Source organism: Diadema antillarum, unplaced genomic scaffold (genome assembly GCF_040938485.1).
Source record: "Diadema antillarum isolate AM-2024a unplaced genomic scaffold, OU_Dant_1.0 scf00000074, whole genome shotgun sequence".
In the NCBI taxonomy this organism is placed as follows: domain Eukaryota; kingdom Metazoa; phylum Echinodermata; class Echinoidea; order Diadematoida; family Diadematidae; genus Diadema; species Diadema antillarum.
In genome coordinates, this window is record NW_027270963.1 from 152,913 (window position 1) to 174,335 (window position 21,423).

The following is a 21,423-nucleotide window of genomic DNA, read 5'->3' on the forward strand; positions in this document are numbered from 1 at the left end:
TGTTGCGCATCTACAAGATCCCATCCCCTCGGCCCACAGTCCCTAAACATAATCTCTATCCACGTCAGCGGTTCCCCCGGACTGAGCGGCTGGAGGGATCATGTACGGTCAATAGCTACTTAGTTCTCTAATTGACTGTAAATATACTCCCCGGGCTTCTTCTCTGTACATCGAACCGATGAACGGGGGGCAAATATCAGACGGTTTGCGTCATCTCCTGGTCTATGTCGTACCACACAAGCCTCGGGATATTTTACCATCGATCATGTGTTCGACAGAGCTCAAGAAGGTCTTGTTTCACGTGATGTTTAAAAGAAGAAAAACGAGCAGATGATGCCAAAAAAGTGGCAGAATAGCGACATTTCGCCCAGTCAATCATTGCCGACTATTTGAGGTGTTGGATGAATCTCTGAAAGAAGGATTGATTTTTCCCTCTCTGAGCTGCTGTGACCTGTCGTGATTCCGAGTAAAGTCGTTTTATTTGTTGTATCCCTTTGCAGTATTGAATAACGTAGCCAAGTATGTGAAAACTGACACATTTTTGTGTGTGTTTGTATGTGTGTGCGTGTGTGTGTGTGTGTGTGTGTGTGTGTGTGTGTGTATGTGTGTGTGTGCAATAGAGAGACTGTGGGAACATACATAATTGTTTGAATACGGCGTAACTGAAGGATCATCCAAAGGAACGATTTAAAGGTGATTACTGATGGAACCTACTTCAAGATTAGAATATAATCTCTGCTAACACGCGCTTAACTGTCTAAGATAATTACATGTTCTGTCCTTTGCGACTTGGATTTCTGACTGCATTGAGTTCGGTGAAGTAAATGCGAACCACTGCAATATACGTAAAGCATTTACGTATTTAAAGCATAGACTCCAAAAGTTATATGCTCAATAAAGCAGTGTCTTATTTTCTCTTGATCCCCACGTCCTTATAGAATCATCGCACTCTGTCACGATCAACGTGCCTTCCAAGATCCCGAAGAAGTCGTACGTTTCGGCGCGAAACGGCGGGGCTGCAGTGCTGCAGACGATTCAGATCCAGGACATGGCTAACGGACAAACAAGCCCCAGCTACAACGGCATCACGGCACCGCAGACATCCGATGATGATCTACTCAGCCCCCGGGAGTTCTACGATTCCCAGAGCACAGGTAACTTCAAGGTCCCATGGACCGTCCAAGAATAGACTTCCCTTGCACAAAAACTATAACAGTAATCGTATCTTTCTTGGCAAAAGGAACAAAAATGGTGTCTGACTAGCAGATATTTAAGTCAGCACTTTGATCATGAACTCTTGCAAAAGTACCCTTTGAATTCATTTGAAGCACGATCTTCCTTAGATATGTAATTACTATCTTTTTCTGTCGCCACAATAGAAAACATTGAGTAAATACAGAGCATCCAAACGTAACATGAAATACAAATGATAGCTATATAGGGAGACTAATATGATGAGGGATTATACTGTTTAGACAAAACATACAGCATAATCATAAAAGAGAATATTGCATTTCACATAAAAATTATTTGAAAATGCTCACGAGGTATTATGTTACATATGCTTCTGACAGAACATCAAAAGCTGTCACGTATTATGTGATTGTTATATCTGAGATGTTTCAGGATGCACTACGTGCTCTTTCGATTAAAATCTGTGTGAATTTTACATAATTGCTCCTTCGGATCTATTGTCGCAGTTTTTATCGTATGCACAGACAGATTTCAAGAGACGGTCTTTACTCAATCAACTCAGACGACATCATCAACATTTTTTTGTCAGTATTGTTTGTAGATTCAAGACACATGTCAGCACATGACAGAATAAATCCTTAATGCTGTCATTATGCAGGAAAACTTTAATCGAGCGATCGGTTTATAAAACAAAAGATTGAATGTAAAGACAAGGAACATCTTGGTCTTGTTGAATGAGATTCTACCAGGACGAAGTTATTCGAGCACGTTTGAAAATTCCTACTGGACATTCTTCCACTCTATCTTATTCTTTGTTGCAAACTTTTATCTCGATCAAACATAATATGTTTGCACCAAAATGTCATTGGTAGCCTATATATACGCTACTTGTTGTTGTTATCTTTTTTGGTGATTGAAATACCAATGACATGCGTCACGATGCCATCATTACAATCGTTAGTCCAAGATTCCAGGAGGTGGGAGGTACTAAAGATCTTCCGACCGCAGCCGCTGCTCTCTTCCTGCGCACTATGTTTCTTTCATAATCTCCCCAAGTCAAAGAAGGTAGCAGATAAATGCCCTCTTTTCACAATCTTCAGAGTTGTGAAAAGAAGCTGCGATGAACATGGAGTTTTTAGCTTGTTTGATTTTTGCTTGTTTCTATCTTTCTTTACCTCAGTCTCTTTGTATATCCTTTTTTTTTTCTCTCTCTCTCTCTCTCTTTGTGCACATTTCTGCTTCTAAAGTACTCGGTACACCATTACTAAAGTTAGGTTCATCTCGACTATAGCATAGTCAAGATAGTTTGCTACCTTTTTTCCGGGGTCATTGTTTTTCAAAACCTGAAAAGGATGATAGTGGCAATTATAGGCTCCTCTGGTGCTTATACCTCCGAACGTGTTTCGTTTCGTTTTACGTCACAATGCTCGCTTGTTGTCGGGGTTTTTTTTTCGTTTTGTTTTAGAGAGTACCTGCGCAAATCTTTTTTTTCTGCGAAATTTTGATAATCACGCAGTGGAAAATAAGGCCGGAGTTGGCAAGCTGTGACGTTGTCACTTATTTACACTTCAGGAGGTCTCATTAACTTCGAATAATCTTGCTGAAATTCTGAATACAACAAATTTCTGCTGCCCAATTATACTCTCGTTTTCAGTTATTAGAGTCATTCGAAGGATTCGCAATCACGATCCTCGATTTAAAGTCAGGTAAACCATGTAGAAATGTAAAAAACATTTTTTGCCTAGTTTTATTAGGAGATAGGCATCTTTCTTGTACACCCACTCTTAATAAATGTGTAAAAGTATTGAAAGATGAAAAAATAAAGTGATGAGAAAAACAAACTTCTTGACTGTAATCGCGAGATACTTATGTCTCCGAAGTGATTAGGTGTGACGCATCCAGTGGCAGAGTGTTTATTTTGAAGGCGTGGAGCATATTGATTATTATATAACTGATTGTAACTGTCACAACATTTTGCTTTTAAAGATCGTAGACGTCTCAACAGACGTTCTCCTAATTATTGTTGTTTTTAATGGGAAACATATTAAAAGTGCCACATTACTGTGTTATATAGTTGAAAACACTTGAGAACGAAATTCTGAGATGGGGAGATACTGCATACGAACCTACCGAACATGAACCGTTGATTATACGTATACGTAATCACTTTTATTGATCATATTTCTGAATATGAGTACTTGGTACAGCGATAGACTGAATTTCACAGAGTTAGTTTCTGGTAAGACAAATCAAAGCTTGTACTTCTTGACGAAACTTAAAGAATTTCGTGGTGATTATAGCATTCTCACCCCTTTTTTGTTTTGTTTTTGTTTTGTTTTCGTTTTCATTTGTTATGTACCTCTGGCAACCTTGCAAAAGATAACATCAAGAGGTTAAAAAGACCGAAGAAGATCGCTCAGCGGCTGATATATTAAGATCTTTCTCCAATTAATCTGCTCTTTGTGAAACAAACTCTCTCTGAAAGTTCAAACACACACACACACACACACACACACACACACAAAACGAAAGAATAATCCGACTCATCCATTCCATACCTATTACAGCTTCAGTAACTCTGGTATTCGCCTTCATGTTCCAGAGTACACTCCGAATTGTTCCAGGTTTTCCTTTGTTCCCTATTCAATCCATATCTTTAGTCACAACGTCACTGTAATCAGAAAACCAGTCTTCTCTTCCCCAGAGTGAGCCAGCTTCCTCTGCCGTTCTGGACACACCACCATGCATGTGACTTTGCCTGCAGCTGTCTAACTAGCTGATTACCCTCTTCTTATTTTCTAGTATGACATACCCTGATCTTTTCTGTTTTTCCTGCATCCTAATCTATTCCTGGTCGTTATTTATCACTTGTTTGCTAAGTAAGTCTCAAAAGAATTAGCATTTTTCCCCTAATTTTTTTAAAGATTTCCTTCCAGCCAGTGCAGGTTATTTTTTTTTTTTGAATTTATGTCATGTATATAGATCAAAAAGAATGAAATAAGATTGAACTTTGATACAACATTACATAATAGCCTCCGAGTAAAGGATCCACCCACGTCTTAAAATCCTGACGATTAAAACTTGTTGGTGAGAGGTTAAAACAGCTATGTCTAGGTATTATTATTTAAGTGATGTATTCTCTTAATTCGATCATTATTGTTTACTGGGAACTCGCATGATACTTACAATCGTAGCGTCTCGTTCAATAATCCTCTCAAATTTATACTCTCAGCAACAACAAAAAATGCTATAAACTGTGGAAAGTATGTGTTAGCAAGTGACTTTACAATAATATCTTGCATGTCTGGCATGTTATTGTCCTGTGGGTCCCTGTAGTGATTCATTAAGATGTAATTGTGATACCACTGAAATATAAGACAGTCACAAATGAACTAGATAATTATAATTCACTATTCAATTTGATGTCGAAGATCGTGCTTTATATGGACATGTTCACTTGAATAGACAGAAAGATGAGGCATACCACGACACTGAGATGGATTAGGGTGTCTGTATAGAGAACACGGAAAGTACGTTAGCGACGGGTATTTTTAGAGCATTCTTCACGTTTATTCCACTAAATTGTGAAGGATTTCTCATACATTAGGTCTGACAACATGTATTGGCTCCCCCCCCCGTGTAATCGTTTAATATATTTCAACTTTCGAGCTACGACTATAGCAACATTCTCCAGAATTTTATTGTCAATGCTTTTCAATATCCTGATGAGACAATATCCAGGTTTTCGACAAAATGCTATCAAAATTCTCCCAAATCATTTGCTCGACACAAATCCGGTGTTTTGTGCAAGGCATCGACATTGCTGGTTATACAACAGCAATGTTGTGAAATTGTGTTTGCTACAGATAAAGGACATTCGTATCTTTATTATATTTGACGTCAAGGTTTGAATTCCTGTATGACTTATATTGTCAGTAGTGTAACCTGAAGTGGTTTCTAGCTTGCCATTTCTGAAAAAGAGAACAGAAAAAAAAAGCCTACGCAGCTAGGGACTCTGATAAGTCTGCCAACGAAAGGTTGAATGTTTGTACCACGGTGTCATGTTTTAGCGGAGAGGTGGGTGTCAATACGACAGTTTGTCGTACATTTCCGCTCCCTCCATGTTACTCAATCCCCATGTTGTTCACTCGCCAAAACATGTACAGCGTGCTCCTACAATGCGCGCCTCTTCATCAAACGCATCTCTGGCATCGCCCCGATGCTGCCGTTTTTTCATATTTTACCTGTTGGACGAAAAGAAACAAAATCACCCGTACAATCCATCTCTCATCGGTAGTCTGATGATTCAGAGAAAGTAATGATTACCAAGGTGCAATGCATTTCGTACAGTGTCATTCGATTTATTTTTATGTGTTTGTTTACGCTTTCTGCCGCCACTTTAAAGGGGCAGGCACATAACCATTATGCGGTACTTGTTGTCATGCAGAATAACATGTCTATTTCATCATGGTTCGAAGTATAAAGTGCGTATTTAGGTACCTTTCTATGAGTCCTTGCACAGCAATGGTGAATACGCAAACAGAAATATGTGTCCAGTTCCCAATCTCGCATAAAATAGTCCATAATATAATGAAAGCTTATGAAGTTCTCTGTTGTCAGTTACATTGATTCATTTGGTTCTGCCACATCCAAATTATCTCGTGCCTACCACTGTACCCTGTGGATAACTGCTATAGGCTGACGTAATTTCCGTATTTCGTTTTAATTAGAATTTTGATATATATTTCTCTTAAAGGGTCAATTGGTCCAACTGAATGACAAACTGCTGATCGTCGGCTGTTCATGTCTCATAGCTTTCTGGTGCTTGATTCTCTTCCTATTGTATAGAGGCATTCAAATTTGAATCATAATAAGTGGCACAACGGGGTTACGAAAAAAATTTCGTATTTAAAAAACACATGCAATTCAAGACGTTATGATAAGCTATGATAGCTTTCTGAAGAGCATCTCTAAGAGGACAATTATTCTTAATATTTCGAATGAAGAAAAGAATGAAAATTGAAGGAGTTTTTTCGGGTTTTTTGTTTGTTTTTATTTAAAAATCCGTGTCAGAAGTAGGCTACACAAGCTTTTACTGTAATTATTGTTCGAGCGTATATTTTTTGTTCCATATAATAATTGAATATATTGCATCGGTACTATTAAATGTTTCAACAATTCATGAAATTAAATTGATATTCAAAATGTTGAGACACTCGTGGTATTTTGGGGCCACCCATTATTTTCCCGACATCTTGTTGTACATACATATCACAGAAGTTTTAGTTCTTTAACAATTTGTTGAAGGAATCACCAAGAAGCATATCAAAAGTTGGCGAAAGCTCAAAATGTTCATGCTACGGGATTATCCATGTCATTATAGTTAATACGGTGAGTCAAAATGATTTAAGAGAAAACAAAACAGAACAAAAACTGGACTCTATAACTTGAAGAAAGCCAAAACTACGGAGAAAGCCAATTTCCTTCTTCCTTTTTTTTTTTGTCGATTTATTTCTAAATGTCAGGTTCCCGAGAGGACGTGAGCAGGAAAAATTCGTCGAGTCGAGTGTTTGACCGCATTCTCCAAGAGGCCACCCGTCTACCAAGCCACATCACACACAAAGGTACGACCTGAAATCCTCCAGGTACTGATGCGCTCTTCTAAACCACAGACCACGGACTCAGTTTTAGCACGGGATTGTTTTCCAAAATCCGCCATCCTTATTTTGTTGTCCTTTTTTTTCACCTAATGTCTTACAGTATTCCCGATTTTGGATCGTTAATGCGGAATTCCGCGAGCGCATCTGCCGCATGGCAAGCTTGCCAAACAAACCACGTTGAAGAATTAAGTACCAAATGCAAGCATATGAGTCGATATTTGGGATGGCGAGTGCCATTATTCCGCGCAAAAATGATCCCGCTACAGAGGAAAAATATCAGTGTGAAGCCCATTGCATAAAATGCTAAAACTGTTAGATAGAGTGTTGACCCAACATTGTTTCCATTATGTTCAATTTAAAAGAAAAATTGGGTTTGAACGTCTCCTCAAATATTTTCTACCTCAACTCATTTTCCTTAATGAGCCATATTTCGGCGGATCAACAACTGTCTTATAGTGCATCTTGTAGTTCGTCAAATTGTTGCTTACGCAAAGATTCGGTTAGTACCCTTGTGAGTCCGTAACTGTGTGTTTGTGTATGATGCGTTATCATAGCATTCTCATGACTATTCTACACACACACACATACATACATACACACACACACACACACACACACACACACACACACACACACACACACACACACACACACACACACACACACACATAAACACGCATGATTATAATGTATAATGGTTATATATATATATATATATATGATAATATATAATATGTACAAAGTTAAAAAGAAAATGCGTATGATTATGACGACTATATCATGTTCTTTGGCGTCACCTTCCCCTTTTACGCTATTTATGGATGCAAATCTCTCAGGAGAAAAAATAAATAAACGGCTTCCGACATAGTCCGACAAACATTTGGGAATATGCTGGTCACGAGCACTCGTTAACTCCGTGACCTAATGTCATGCTTCGGAGGCACACGGCGTGAGAATGGGTTTATCAACTCGGTCATTTACTCTCGAAAAGCTCGTTGCACGCAGCGTTAGTGGGGTTTTTAGGTGGCAGCACTGAAAGCGTTAAAGGGGAGCTGAGGTACAGAAAGGGAGGAGGTATATAGCTACAGAGAACAGCGGTATATTCCAATTCCTCATATATATTGCTTCATGGTAAAGGACGAGGGCATCACAAGGCGTCAGTGTTTCATTCTATTGCATGCAATATACTTTGATACTGCGCTGTGTGGCTGTTGGGCTTCATCGGTTGTCAATATTGTGATAAATCTATATTTTCGATCAAGATGGAGAATTTTTCTCAGCATTACCAGCATCGAAGGGCGAGTTTGGCTTTCCGTTTTGGCGCTACAGTTGACCTTGGTGTGAAATCGAAGTTTGAACAAGGAATTAGTTTTCTATTTTAGAAATAACATTAAAATAATCCATAGTTATTCATAAACGAAATTTGTACTTCCATAAATATGAGTCATGAACTTTTACCACGCACTCTCTATCATACAGAAAGTTTGGAAAGCACATTCAGAATAGATGCAAAGCAAAGCACCATACTTGGGATGCAAATTCTAAAGTTTGATTTAAAATTGTGTCAAAAATCAAGAGTTTTGCATGATCTACATTAATGCCACGAACAAAGTAAAGGATACCGGTATTCCAAAAGTCATTTGTCATATGGGAGATATAAAGATAGATATATATAGATAGAAAAGTATAGATAGATAGACAGACAGACAGACAGACAGATAGATAGATAGATAGATAGATAGATAGATAGATAGATAGATAGATAGATAGATAGATGTATAGATAGATAGATATAGATAACTATAGATAGAAGGATGTAGATGAATAGATAGATAGATAGATGAACAAATAAATAAATGAATACATAAATGAATAGATAAATACAGAGAGATATGTCTTATCATAAAAGATGACGGGGAGAGAGGAAGAACGAGAAAATGGAATATGATATCAAAATCCCCTGCCGCTTTTTCTTGAACGAATGTGAGCTCGTTGTCTACCAGAGCCAAATTAATGTGAATATTTGTGAGCGTAGGTCCTCATCCATTTAATAACTTCACTCAAAGAATCCATAGAGTCCAAGTGACTTAAGAAGAATGTTAGCTTCTTTGGCCTGTCTGAAGAAATAAAAAAAGAACACAACGACAATAGCATTGTTGAAGAATATCAATGAAAAGATATTAAATCATAATCATAGTCCATTGTATTATTTGCACACCATCTTGACGTTGCACCTGTCTCATTCCTTTTTCTAATCATGTCACTTTGATTCGGGTCGAATTCCTATTGACAAATCATTTAAAACATTAATTGGATTATGATGACTTCAAAGTCCATTGACCCCGGCATTGCCTAAAATCAAAAGATCAGTAGTCACTGCTCTATACTCCCTTTATTTTTCTGCTCCTAATCTTCTCGACATTCGATCAAATGTTATTAATATCATCATCTTCACCATCATGAACATCGTTTGTCTTTAAACACGTCTTTCTTTGCTTATATACGTGCATGTGTCTGATAACTGATAAGCTCCTCTGTTTTCTTTTTCTCGTAGTTCCTTGTATTTTGCTCTGCTTTAATAGAGGCATAATCTCCCCATGATCTTAAGTCATGTCAATCCCTTTTTGTCGGCCTAGGGTGTAATATCTCCCTTTCCATCTTTTTGCCGCTGAAATGATAAGAGAGAGATAGCGAGAGGGAGAGAGGGCTAGAAACATATTCAGTATCAAATCACGGCTAAAGGATCTCGGAAAGTCTTTATAGTATACGCACGCTGAATATAAATATCTTCCACATAGTGTCCATGGATATCGATGTGTGTCACATGTTATCCAGCTCGCCAGATCTGATAACATGGCGGCAGCTTTGGCCAGGCGTTCGTCTATTGTATTCGTTCACCTTACCGTCCGCTAATGAGAGCCAGTTGATTCCTGCCCTGATGTCTTTTGTACCGATTCCATTCATTCCTGGCAAAAATCGCTGGGTCTTGATCGCTGGTAGTAGAACGTAATAGAAAGCCTGATGCCTTCCATTCTTTTGTGTGGTGGTGAATCGATAACTTTGCCTGACTGATATCCTAATGACTGTTTCGTTAACTATTGAATGAAAGGAAGGTGAAAAAGCGCTATCATGAATGATAACCAAAAAAGAAAGAAAAATAAAAAGAAGATGAAAACTTTATAGGAAATGAATCGTAACAATAGACTTCCTAGATACCTACCGTGCATGAAACGTGAGCTGAATACTCCCTAAATTTCTGTAATAATTTTGTGTCTGTCAGTGAAGATAGGCGAAATCTATTGCTGTCAATTAGATTTCATTCACATTCTTTTTTTTGTGTTTTTTTTCTAGGACTTTGCAAGCAATCGTAGGATAGAATTTCTGACGTTGTGTTATCAAGTTGTCTTTTTGCGTCTTTTTGTCAGCAGGAAGAAAATGCCATCATTTCTATCTGAAAAAAGAATAGTGTCATGTAGAATAAGTGAACACACGCAAAGAAATAGAAAAATACTGAAGATTTTTGTCACGGTCAAAAGCAACTGCAGAGTTGTTTTCTGTGTCAAGTATGTGAAGGACGTTTTACAAATCTTTGCTTTCGCCATGGACTTCTTCAAAATCTAATCCTGAGGATGTCTCAACAGTTCAGATCACAGAGGCAAGCTGAAAGGAAGAAAGTCTCCAAAGCCTAACTGCTCGAACAGTATGGATACTAACAAGAGGAACGACTCCCCTCCTGGCCCACTCACGCATGCTGCCTCAATGAACACGCTTGGAGAAACCTACATTAAACGGTTGGGATCACCGCGTACGACCGGGGTGATTTTCCGTACGAGGAGAGCTGCATGGGCATCCATTCAGGCTGGGTGATGTGTCCGAAGAACTGAAGGAATGCATCATTGATGTAAACTGCCCTCGGATGTTCTTATGAGAGCTACTGATGAGGGATGGGGAAAAGCATTGAATTTTGCAGGGCGTAGATGGGATTTCAATTCAATTGTCCCGCTGCATCCAATCGTGGTAGGCGACCCCCGTCTGCATGCTCCCTCTGCCCCCTTCCACTGACTCCCAACTCTCCCTCACGTCTTTGCTCGGCTTTCAGATCAATCCCTTACTTTCGGACTAATTTGATCTGGAGGAGACGCGATACGAGTGACAGTAAGCCAAGCCATGTGTGAATATCTCGCCCCTTTCTTTGGAGACACAAGCACCACATGCGAGGGAGACTTGCCTTTCACTAAATCATTCAATTTTAAAACAGGTTGGGTCGTGGAGGGAGGGAGAAAACAGAGTGAGTGATGGAGGGGGAGAGAGGGAAAGGGAGAGGGAAGGATGGGAGAAGGGAGAAGAAGAAGGAGTTTAGAAGACTAAGTGTGTATTTAAAAAGAAGAAATCAAACGAAACACACAAGAACTAGACGTCCAACCTCTGGTATTTCGAGCTCCAGTGCATGAAGCTGTCATCCTTGCCACAGTGTGCTCATTGTCGTATTAACCTTCCCGTGGCGTGCTCTAATCCAATCGATGTGCACGCTATCACGTTCCAGGAGCAACACGAACGACTAGTACATGCATATTACCTTTCTCATCTCATCTCTCTCAGCGTCACTCTACTTATGTCTGTCTGTCTTTCAGTATTTTTCTGTTTCTCATTTTCTGTCTCTCTCTCTTCCTTCTTACGCGCGTGTATCAATAAAGAGCATCGAGATATGTTTGTGCATTCTTATTGCTCTATCTTTTCTATCGCGCAAAGCGTTTTTTCCCCTTCTTAAAAGAGGAGCGTAAAACCTTCTCTCACGCCCACTCAGCGGTGTGATCTTCATGCCCAACGGCACAGAGTGCAGCTGGGGTGACAGCTGCGATGGGTCGACCATGAACGCTCTACACCCCAACACATTGTAGGGACGCATTCACTGTGTTTGGTCACCGAGGGAGATAATTTCAGAAATTGTTCGCATCATCAGGGTGCACATTGTATGGCATTTGAGCAAAAAGAGCTTCATGTTATATGTAATCATGCAATAAGTGGTATCTTTGTATAACTATCAATTCCGACATACAAATACAATCATTTCGTCCGGGGGACATTTTGTTATACAATGTTGTTACGTAATACCTCAGACTGGTATGGTACGGAGAAGCCTGCGTCTTGTATCATGTCGAGGATAATTCTTCAATTAAAAAGGAACAAGGCACAGTGATTCCTTGTTGTGTCTATTGAATAGGACGAAGTGAGATATAACTTTTGTAAATAACAAACAACCAGAAAACAAAATGAGTTCACTCGTTGCTGATACATTACTGCGTATTGCGTGTCCTTGAAAATTAATTAACAAGACAAGTCGTTTTGGTCCGTAATTTCATATCACCTTGCGAAACAATAAGGGCAATGTCTGAAAGTATTTTCTAGTAGGGCCCATTATGAAAAGGCTGTATGATAATAATAGATAATGATCGTTTGCAGTTGTTCTGTCTATATCTGAGTTTTACATACGTATGCTGTTTAATGTATATATAATAATAATCATTATTATTGTTATTATCATTATTATTATTATTATTATTATTATTATTATTATTATTATCATTATAATTATTATTATCATCATCATCATTATCATCAATGTCATCATTTAATCATTGACCATACAATTGCAATATAATAACATACATAATTTAAGATATACATACATTACATTATCATGGCATAAGCAAAAAACATTTAAACACTCTTTGTTGTTTGTTTATCTTATCATTCGTAATATATCCTTTAATCCGTCTTCTTGTATTCTGCCTTTCTCTTTATCTAAATCTTTAATCATGTTTAAATGATTTTTTTTTAAAATAATTATATCTTAGTGTCGAAAAAGATCTCAGCGCCGGAAATGCAAGACATACCGGAAGGAGTGGCGCCGCTGTCGTCGAACGGACACCAGCCTGTGAAGAAGACATTCAGATGGAAGACGAAGGTAAGATGCGATTGAAGAGATATACTAACGATGTATGGATAATCATGAAGATAATTACGAAGATGGAAAACCATCAAAAGTTATATAAATCAAAATTTACATAAAGAGTACACCAAATGGCGTAATCTGCATAGCTGCAAGTGAAATGCTCCTGACGACGTGCTAGCGATCTCTAGAATACACGTATCGACTGCAGTATATACCTCGGTATACCATGATATTCCACTGGAAAAAAAATAAACAGACAAGTGAGATCTAAAAAGCATATGCATCGTCTCTACCTATCTCTCTCTCTCTCTCTCTCTCTCTGTCTCTTTCTCCTTTAAGTATTTATACCGTAATATTATATGTGTATACATGTATAGAGAGAATATAGCGGAGAATATATATATATATATATATATATCATATCTAAAGACAGAGAGACAGAGAGACAAACAGAGACAGACAGAAAGAGATATATAGAGAAAGAGTGGGAGAGAGGTGATATACTCGACCCTTTACGAAAGGTCGAATTACGTGAAATGCCTAGCTGTTGGCACACCTACAAAAAATACGATCTCATCGTGACAGCTGCGTGCATTTTTAGATAGAAAAAAATAATGTGTCCCAAAAATGTCAGCGGGAGACAAGAGCCTTTGTCGTCATAAAGGCCTTCTCATTCCTCTTGGAGGATTCAAGCAAATGTATGCGCTCTATCTCAGATTGATTTCGCTCGATACCCTAACCGAAAGAAGAATCATTCTCGAAGAAGATGACAAGCGTCAAAACTTTCGTTTTTTATTCTAGGAGAGGCTGTTGTCTTCATAAACTATCTCTCAAAAGATTTAGCCTAGGGGGTACGTCATTGTGAGAGAAGAATATATTATATGCAACCTTTGGAAATCTTTGCCAGCGTAAAAGGCGAAGGCGTTTTGAATGAAATGTGAGGAGAGTGAGAATCACACAGGAAGAAAAGTGAAAGAGATCATCATGTATAATACGGCATGCAACGTCATCGAAGAAAGGTCGAAACGAAATGATATCGACCACTGTCATGATTGTTGACGAAAGATTAGAAAACGAGGTGCAAGCTATAATGCTCAGGAGGCAATGTTGATATTTGAAAAAGAACGAAAAAGGAAAATGTGCGAAAAACTTCCGACAATATTGCTTGACCCCATCCACCGTATTCACTTTGTTTGAAAGTATGATGTAACATAAACTACACCATTTTTATGCCTCCGCCAACGAAGTGGCCGGAGGCATTATGTTTTCGGGTCGTCCGTCCGTCCGTCCGTCCGTACGTCCGTCCCGTTTTGTTTTTGTCGATATTTCAAGAACCGTGTGGTGGTTTTACATCAAACTTGTTATGAGGGTATATCCTGGGCGGATAATACTTCGTTTGGAATTTAGGGTCACGGGGTCAAAGGTCAAAGGTCAGGTTATTTTGTGAAAAAAGGTTGAAAATTCATGTTTTTCTCCATATCTCGCAAATGGTTCAAGGTATCTTCATGGAACTTAGTATATATGCTTGTTCCAATGGGCAGTGATTATCTAGGGAAGTTGGGGGTCATGGTTCTAAGGTCAGGGGTCAAAGGTCAAGGTCAACTCCTCAAAATATCACTACTTTCCTTATATTTATGCAATGCCTGAAGGTTTTTTTTTTTTAAACTTGATGTATACATGTATTACCCAATATATATTCTGTGGGAAGTTTCTTGCCAAAAGGTCAAAGGTCAGAAGGTCAAAGGTCAAGTGAAAAGCTGAATTGCACTTTTTCCTCCATATCTCAAAAGTAACTCAAGGTATCATCATGAAACTTACATATTTATGCATGTTCAACCTAACAGTGATTCTCTTTGGAACTGTGAGGTCAAAGGTCAAAGGCCAGGTTTAGATAATGCTATTTTCCCATTTGATACTGAAATTATACTTTTTCTCAATACCTTGAAAATTACTCTATGCATAAACTTATAAAAGGGTCAAAAGTCAAGTAAAAATCATCAGTTCCCCAAATACCTGCACTCTGACATTTTAATCATTCATCCAATTGAACCTAGTTCTAGGAAAGTGAACATTCAGCACATTTGTGTCAAACCTGTCATTCTAATATTTTGCCAATTGTGTGAAACTGTCATCACACATTGTCAAGACATTGTACTATAGACCTATTAGGAGAACCATGCATTATGGCGGAGGCATATCAGTCGCCGTAGCGATATATCTAGTTTTTTATGATTGAAAAAATAACGGGAGACTCTTTCAACATCAAACGAATTGAAAGTAAATCATTGTGGTATAGTAGAGGGATAACATTATGCAAGCACAAGCAAAATAATATTATCTCTTGCAGACATTTTTAATATATCATCATGCTGTAGCTCTATATACTAGCAAATGAAACAACATCTAATTATTTTGTTTACACAAAACTTGTACATGATAGGAACTATACAAAATCATAAATGCACTACATAAGCCGCGATCACAATGACAAAACTTCGAGATCGTAAAGATCGCGACGTTAAACTTCTCGATCTTTTGCCTGTGTGACAGCGGCTTATGTGACACTCTTTATGCCAGCGCTTCACCGCAATTCAGACATGTCATTCTACATTAAGAGGTGGAACAACAGCTATATCTTCATTTAGTGCGGGTCGTAAGGATCTATGTAGATCTCTTTGAAAGTTTAACGTAATACTGTATTCAACCGTTAAGCACCTGCAGTCGCAAATGGAGCTGAATAGTCCGTGTTCTCCGTGCATGAACTAAGGTCAATTTTTGATTAGATCTGAAATCCTGAGTGCATTGACATTGAATTTCAATTTCACTATACCACGACTATCCCGACAATATCCATTTATTCTTTCCTGCTGCAATCCACAAAAATGGCTTCATCCGCGTCCCCATTCTTTCGAAAAGTACTTCCTGTATGATATATCTAATAAACGTATTATGCACGGAAAACTCGTATACGTTTGCAGAGAATGTGCTATTACCGTGCATATGAAAGTGCCCGCAGCGAATTCCTTATGTACAGCCGCTGCATTTTTCGTTTGGTTTAGTTCAGTTTTCTTTCTGTATTTGCTTTTTTTTCTGCAAGTAGATAAACAAATGGATACAGAGTATGCACAAAAGAGTGAAAAATACAAGTCAATATAGCAATTGCCAATTTCTTTACAATGCAGTCCCTGATACAATAACATAGTTCTTAAAGGAAAATAGCGTCATTGTATTTCATACTACATTAATACGTATCTATAATAAGCGAGAAAACAATACAGGAAACCCTTGTGATTAGAAGAACTTAACTGGGATGTGTACCCATCATAATCTTATTTTTACATTATCATACCATACATATATTTTCGTACTGCTTTACGGTGTATGTACACGAAATACACACATAGAGTAAGATATCAATATCAATGTTATGGCACATTACACCATTCATCTTTGGTATAGGGACAAAACTAACGAACTTTTGCAAGGTGTTCTATCTAATAATAAATTATTGGTAAAAATAATGGGTGGTATGCAAACTAGATCTATTGGATGCTAAACGCGGACTAAGGTTGTTAAAGTAATACTAGTGTTTAAAAGTGTTAGCAATTTTAATTTGCTTATTGTCAATCCTCAAATTTCGGAGCAACCTCGGATTAAATGGCTTTCTTATCTGCGGAGTTTCTCTATGCATGTGTGTGTGTGTGTGTGTGTGTGTGTGTGTGTGTGTGTGTGTGTGTGTGTGTGTGTGTGTGTGTGTGTGTGTGTGTGTGTGTGTGTGTGTGTGTGGGAGAGGGGTAGGGGACGGGTGGGGATGGGGGGCACTTTCAGAAAGTTTCCCCACAGAACGCGCAGTCACTTCACGTCGCGCCTCGTACCTGATGAACCGTGCATTGTGTGTTTTTGTCTCAGCCTCTCAAGTCGCAATAAAGGGCCAGAGGTATTGCGCTTTGGGGTTGTGCATTCGTCCTCGATTTAGGTATTTACGTGATGAAGCCCAACCAGAGTGGCGTCCGACATCAGGGGTCAATAAAATCACTCCTCTACACGAAAACACTGCGATGCAATGCAATGTAGTGAACACGTACTGGATCACCTTTCGGGGACCGGCAAACGATATGAATTCATTTAAAGCGGATAAGGATGTGATATCCGTTTACGCTCCTCACTGCGCCATAGTAAGATAATGCATCAGTTAGGCAATAGGAACGTACATATACACATCTCAACATAACCTGAATCATATTCGTATATTCGCTCTTTATATTATTTCGATCTGTGTCATTTTTTTCTCAACCCCGGTGATTGGAGCAACAGTTTTTGTACGTTTTTTAAACATTCAACATCGATTGTTGTGGAAATAAGTAAACAACACAAAACAAATAGGTTACTTCTCAACACATCGTATACAATAGTTATGATTGACATGATATGACGTTACCTTAACAGAGAGCGGTTAGTGTTCCTACCAGACCAAAGTTGTCGGCTTCCTCTGGCCAGTCGGGTTCCCCTACGTCAGATGGAGCCCGGAACAGATCAGCGTCAGCAGACAACCTTCTAAAGCCAGGTAAATGTGAAGGTATTTTTTTTTTCCGGGACAAGTTTTTTTTTTTTTTTTTTTTTTTTTTTTTTTTTTTTTTTTTTTTTTTTTTTTTTTAGGAACAGGTAGAAGAACACATTTGCGAGAAAGAAAGGAAGATATATATATATATATATATATATATATATATATATATCAAGATAGATAGACAGACAGGAGAGAGAGAGAGAGAGAAGACATGGTCAGCGGAAGTTTAGTTTCCGTAACTTTGTGACAGGTTGTGCTTGCCTCTGCATGATAGTAGTACGTTCGGTGCTTGATGCAAAAGAAGTTATCATCATTCAGTCCCCTTTTCTCGTCGTCCTTGTTCACTGGCTGTTGTGTCTCCATCCTCAAACGAGCAATCGGCATGATCAAAGACCTAATCATTGACATCCTTCTCGTTACATGTAATTATTAACAGTACTGAAATCTTTTAATCCTAAATCATTGACATTGACTCTATACGGGTAGTGTATCTTTGTGAAGTGGGATGAAGGAGGAGGACAATCATCCCTTCATCTCTGGATTTTCCTCTCCAGCGGCATCCTTATCAATATCAAATCCGTGTGGGCGAGTGTGTGTGTGTGTGTCTGTGTGGGTGTGAGTAGACGGACACAATGTTTCCTTTTAATCCTATCATTTTTTTTTTCAATGCCAAAGTGGACTTCAAGTTGGTTGAGGGTGAAGAATATAACGTGCGCTTTGTTGATCTTTTTAATGAAAATATTCTTTTAATCTAAAGCTTTCACCACTTGAATCTAAATCCTTTAAAAGATCAAAGACCGGAACACATTTTGTATATCACCTTTTCAAGTCTACCAGACAGATTCAATGGATATCATTTCCTTCCAACTTTACTACTCTAAAGCATTTTATCTCGACAGTGCATGTCTACAGAGTTTCTACATAATCATAAAATGCGCATAATATTATATCATCCTGTCCATATATCTTGTAAAACTGAAACCTAGCTGACTGCATCAACTTTACCAACAGCTCCATGACATCGGTCTACTTTTCATTCCGTCTCTTTTTTTCCCTCTTCGTCTTGAATATTGCATCCTTGTCAGGAGTGGTAATTGTCAAGTTATTCATTGACTTTTCGTTCTTCGACATCTCTTTCTTTCCATCCCATCTATTTTCTACCTCTTCTTCCTTCTTCTCCCCCTTTCTTTCTCTTGGGAGCGGATCGTGAGTTCCCCTTTCCACTCCCTAATTTCCTTTCCCCTTTATATCCAATTCTCCAGTCCCTCCTACGACATCGGAAAGTGTAGGTGTGTAGTGAGTCTCTGTCCCATTAACCTATTTAGTCACTGCCTTTGCGTGTGCAAGCTGTTGTCGTTGGTTGTAATACTATGTCCGTTTGGGTATGCGTATGTGCACGGGCGATATCATGTATGATGATGTACATTTATACTTAAGTACAATGGAAGTACTTGATAAAAGTCCTTGTCGTTCATTAATCATATTAATATTACATAGAATTGTCAAAAGCGATTATCCAGTGATATTTTTAAACTAATTTGTAACATCGTTCTGTTTATTTATTTATCTTTTTTGCCTTTGGGTATAGTACTGCATTGATAAAATGAACTGTTACTGTATAAATATATACATGTCAGACGTGATTTACAACTGTGTTAAAACTGTAAGTTAACTTTCACAGGAATTACTTTTCCAGATTGAAAGAAGCTACTTTTTAAGTGAGGAAACCATGTACGTTTTACGTATCAGGATTGCCATATCGGGCTGTGTAGTATCAAACCGTATGCTGCTTCCGTTAGAGTTCTCTCTTCATCATAAAACCGTCTCAAACGGTGCTCTTCATTCCACTCGAACTCAAGACAAAAAATCATGAATTCAACTGACTGTCATGTACGTGTATGAAAAAAAAGACCCCAAACTTTCTTTTGTAATGATTTCTCCTTCAACAACAGAACCCATTGGACAGCTTCATATACGCCTCTGTCACAGAACTCAAGATGAGCAACTTATAGTCACGATAGCAAAGGTACGATCTTGTTTTGTGTCTATATCATAAAATTAAATGGTCCACGCTATCAACTCATTACAGTTCATGAACAATTCAATTGAAAAAAGAAAGTCATCTCTTTGTGTGCATGCAAAAAATAAAACTCATATCAACAAAAAAGATGACTCTTGACTTATCTCGTATAACATTCTTTGCAATATTGTCCACTCCATAGATCTATGTTATTCGTAAGATAGCTTTTTACTGATTAACATACCACTCACGCATGAACAAACTTGTTTCACGACATATAGCGACTCAATCTGATTTATATTCGTCTCGTGAAATGGAAAGGGAAGCATTTCATTGTTGAATTGCCACGAAGAGAGAGAGAGAGAGAGAGAGAGACAGACAGACAGAGAGAGTAGTCACAACTCTACTTAATGGATCACGTGACAGTTTAGTGGTTGTCTGGTCTTAAAATCCCGCCTCTTTAAAATGAACCAGATATATTATACTGATAACAAGAGGGAAAAAGATCTCTCAAACTTGTTCATGACCCATTGCTGTTAAACAGCCGAGTATCCGTGTATATTATAGCAAGGAGTGGAGGCATCGCACTTTCAGCATTATACCTTGCAAGTCAGCAAATTGATGAGTAATTCTAACTCGGGTTGGGCCGGAGATGTGATTTTCATATATACCACGGTATAGGTAGCGCAATGGAGCCATGTTCTTGTCGTCATAGTAATTCTATTGAGAACAAATCTCGAACGAATTTGAGTCCGTCTGGTGTTTTCATTGAAAAAAAAAGACAAATTGAAGGTACCGTTAAAGCAGATACAAAGAAGCATGTGTGCCTCTCTATGTGTGTGCGTATGTGTGTGTGTGTGTGTGTGTGTGTGTGTGTCTGTGTGTGTGTGTGTGTATCTGTGTGTGTGTCTGTGTGTCTGTGTCTGTGTGTCTGTGTCTGTGTCTGTGTTTGCGTGTTATATGATTACATCGACTATTTTGATAAATTAATGATCTGGAAGAACTTATATTACTCGTCATGATAAAGATGTATTTGCTCACAAAGAGTGTTTTTCTAAATAAGACCAAGCAAAGAGGTACTGAAAAATACTTCGCCATTCATTCACTCTTTAGTAGTCAGTTTCATTTCATAAAATTCATTACGATGATATAAGGTTGCACACTAATGCATGTTCAAACAATGTTGAAGAAATCACACGCGTGCTCTTTTATCGACGGACTAATTACTCTGATTATTCCCAGATAATGGTATTGAAAGATACAAAAAAGGTGCGGTGTTGATTCATTAGCAAATTAAAAAGCTCAGATATCATTACTTTCTCCTTCTGTCTGTATAGGCGGAAGAGCTGGAAATAGCGAACAAACCTTACGCAGCGGAGCCGTGCGTCAATCCGTTTGTCTACGTCAGAGGATGTATACTGCCTGGACAAAGGCAACGCTTCAAGACCAAAAACTCCCAACAACTGCAGGTAAAAAACACAAATCAAGCTGAATCCGTCGTTTCTTTGATGGTGCATATATACCAATTGTATTATAGGTATATAGACTGATCAAAACTATACTGATCAAGCAATAATAAGCCATGATAAACATGTCACGTTTTCATGTTGCTTGTTGTTTTTTGTGTGTGTTGTGTGTTTGTTCTTTGAGAGATGATGTCTTCAGAGTGACGTTCATTTGCCTGATGACATTGTAAGAAGCTTACAGGTTGATACCATGTAGACAGTTATCCATGAAAGCTATCACCTTCCCAGTAAAACTCCTACGTGGTATTTTGGCGGACAAATTCACCATTGACAATGGGAGGGATTATTTTGTCATTGGGACTGAGGTGAGAGCAATTCTCCGGTGATGATGCCTCTATAAGGTAACACAATCATAATCATCTCACAGGGCACTGTTTACATTATAAGGTGATTATCTTCGTGGTAATTGTCCATGCGTATAGTTTATCAATAAAACTGACAAGCATCTCGAAGCGGAGAATTATTTGGTTTTCAGCTGTCATTATTCTGCTGCGGAAAGTCGTTCT

At 38.3% G+C, this 21,423-nt stretch overlaps 1 protein-coding gene across 1 annotated transcript in view; it reads left to right on the top strand.

Moving 5' to 3' along the window:
• LOC139717332 (synaptotagmin 1-like) overlaps nucleotides 1-21,423 on the top strand; it is an 84,565-nt gene that overhangs the window by 53,727 nt on the left and 9,415 nt on the right. The window contains exons 3-8 of the mRNA XM_071628837.1: nucleotides 939-1,154; nucleotides 6,720-6,818; nucleotides 12,710-12,819; nucleotides 17,254-17,371; nucleotides 19,324-19,397; nucleotides 20,729-20,860. Coding sequence (XP_071484938.1) covers nucleotides 939-1,154; nucleotides 6,720-6,818; nucleotides 12,710-12,819; nucleotides 17,254-17,371; nucleotides 19,324-19,397; nucleotides 20,729-20,860 — 749 coding nt within the window. The remainder of the gene's footprint in view (nucleotides 1-938; nucleotides 1,155-6,719; nucleotides 6,819-12,709; nucleotides 12,820-17,253; nucleotides 17,372-19,323; nucleotides 19,398-20,728; nucleotides 20,861-21,423) is intronic.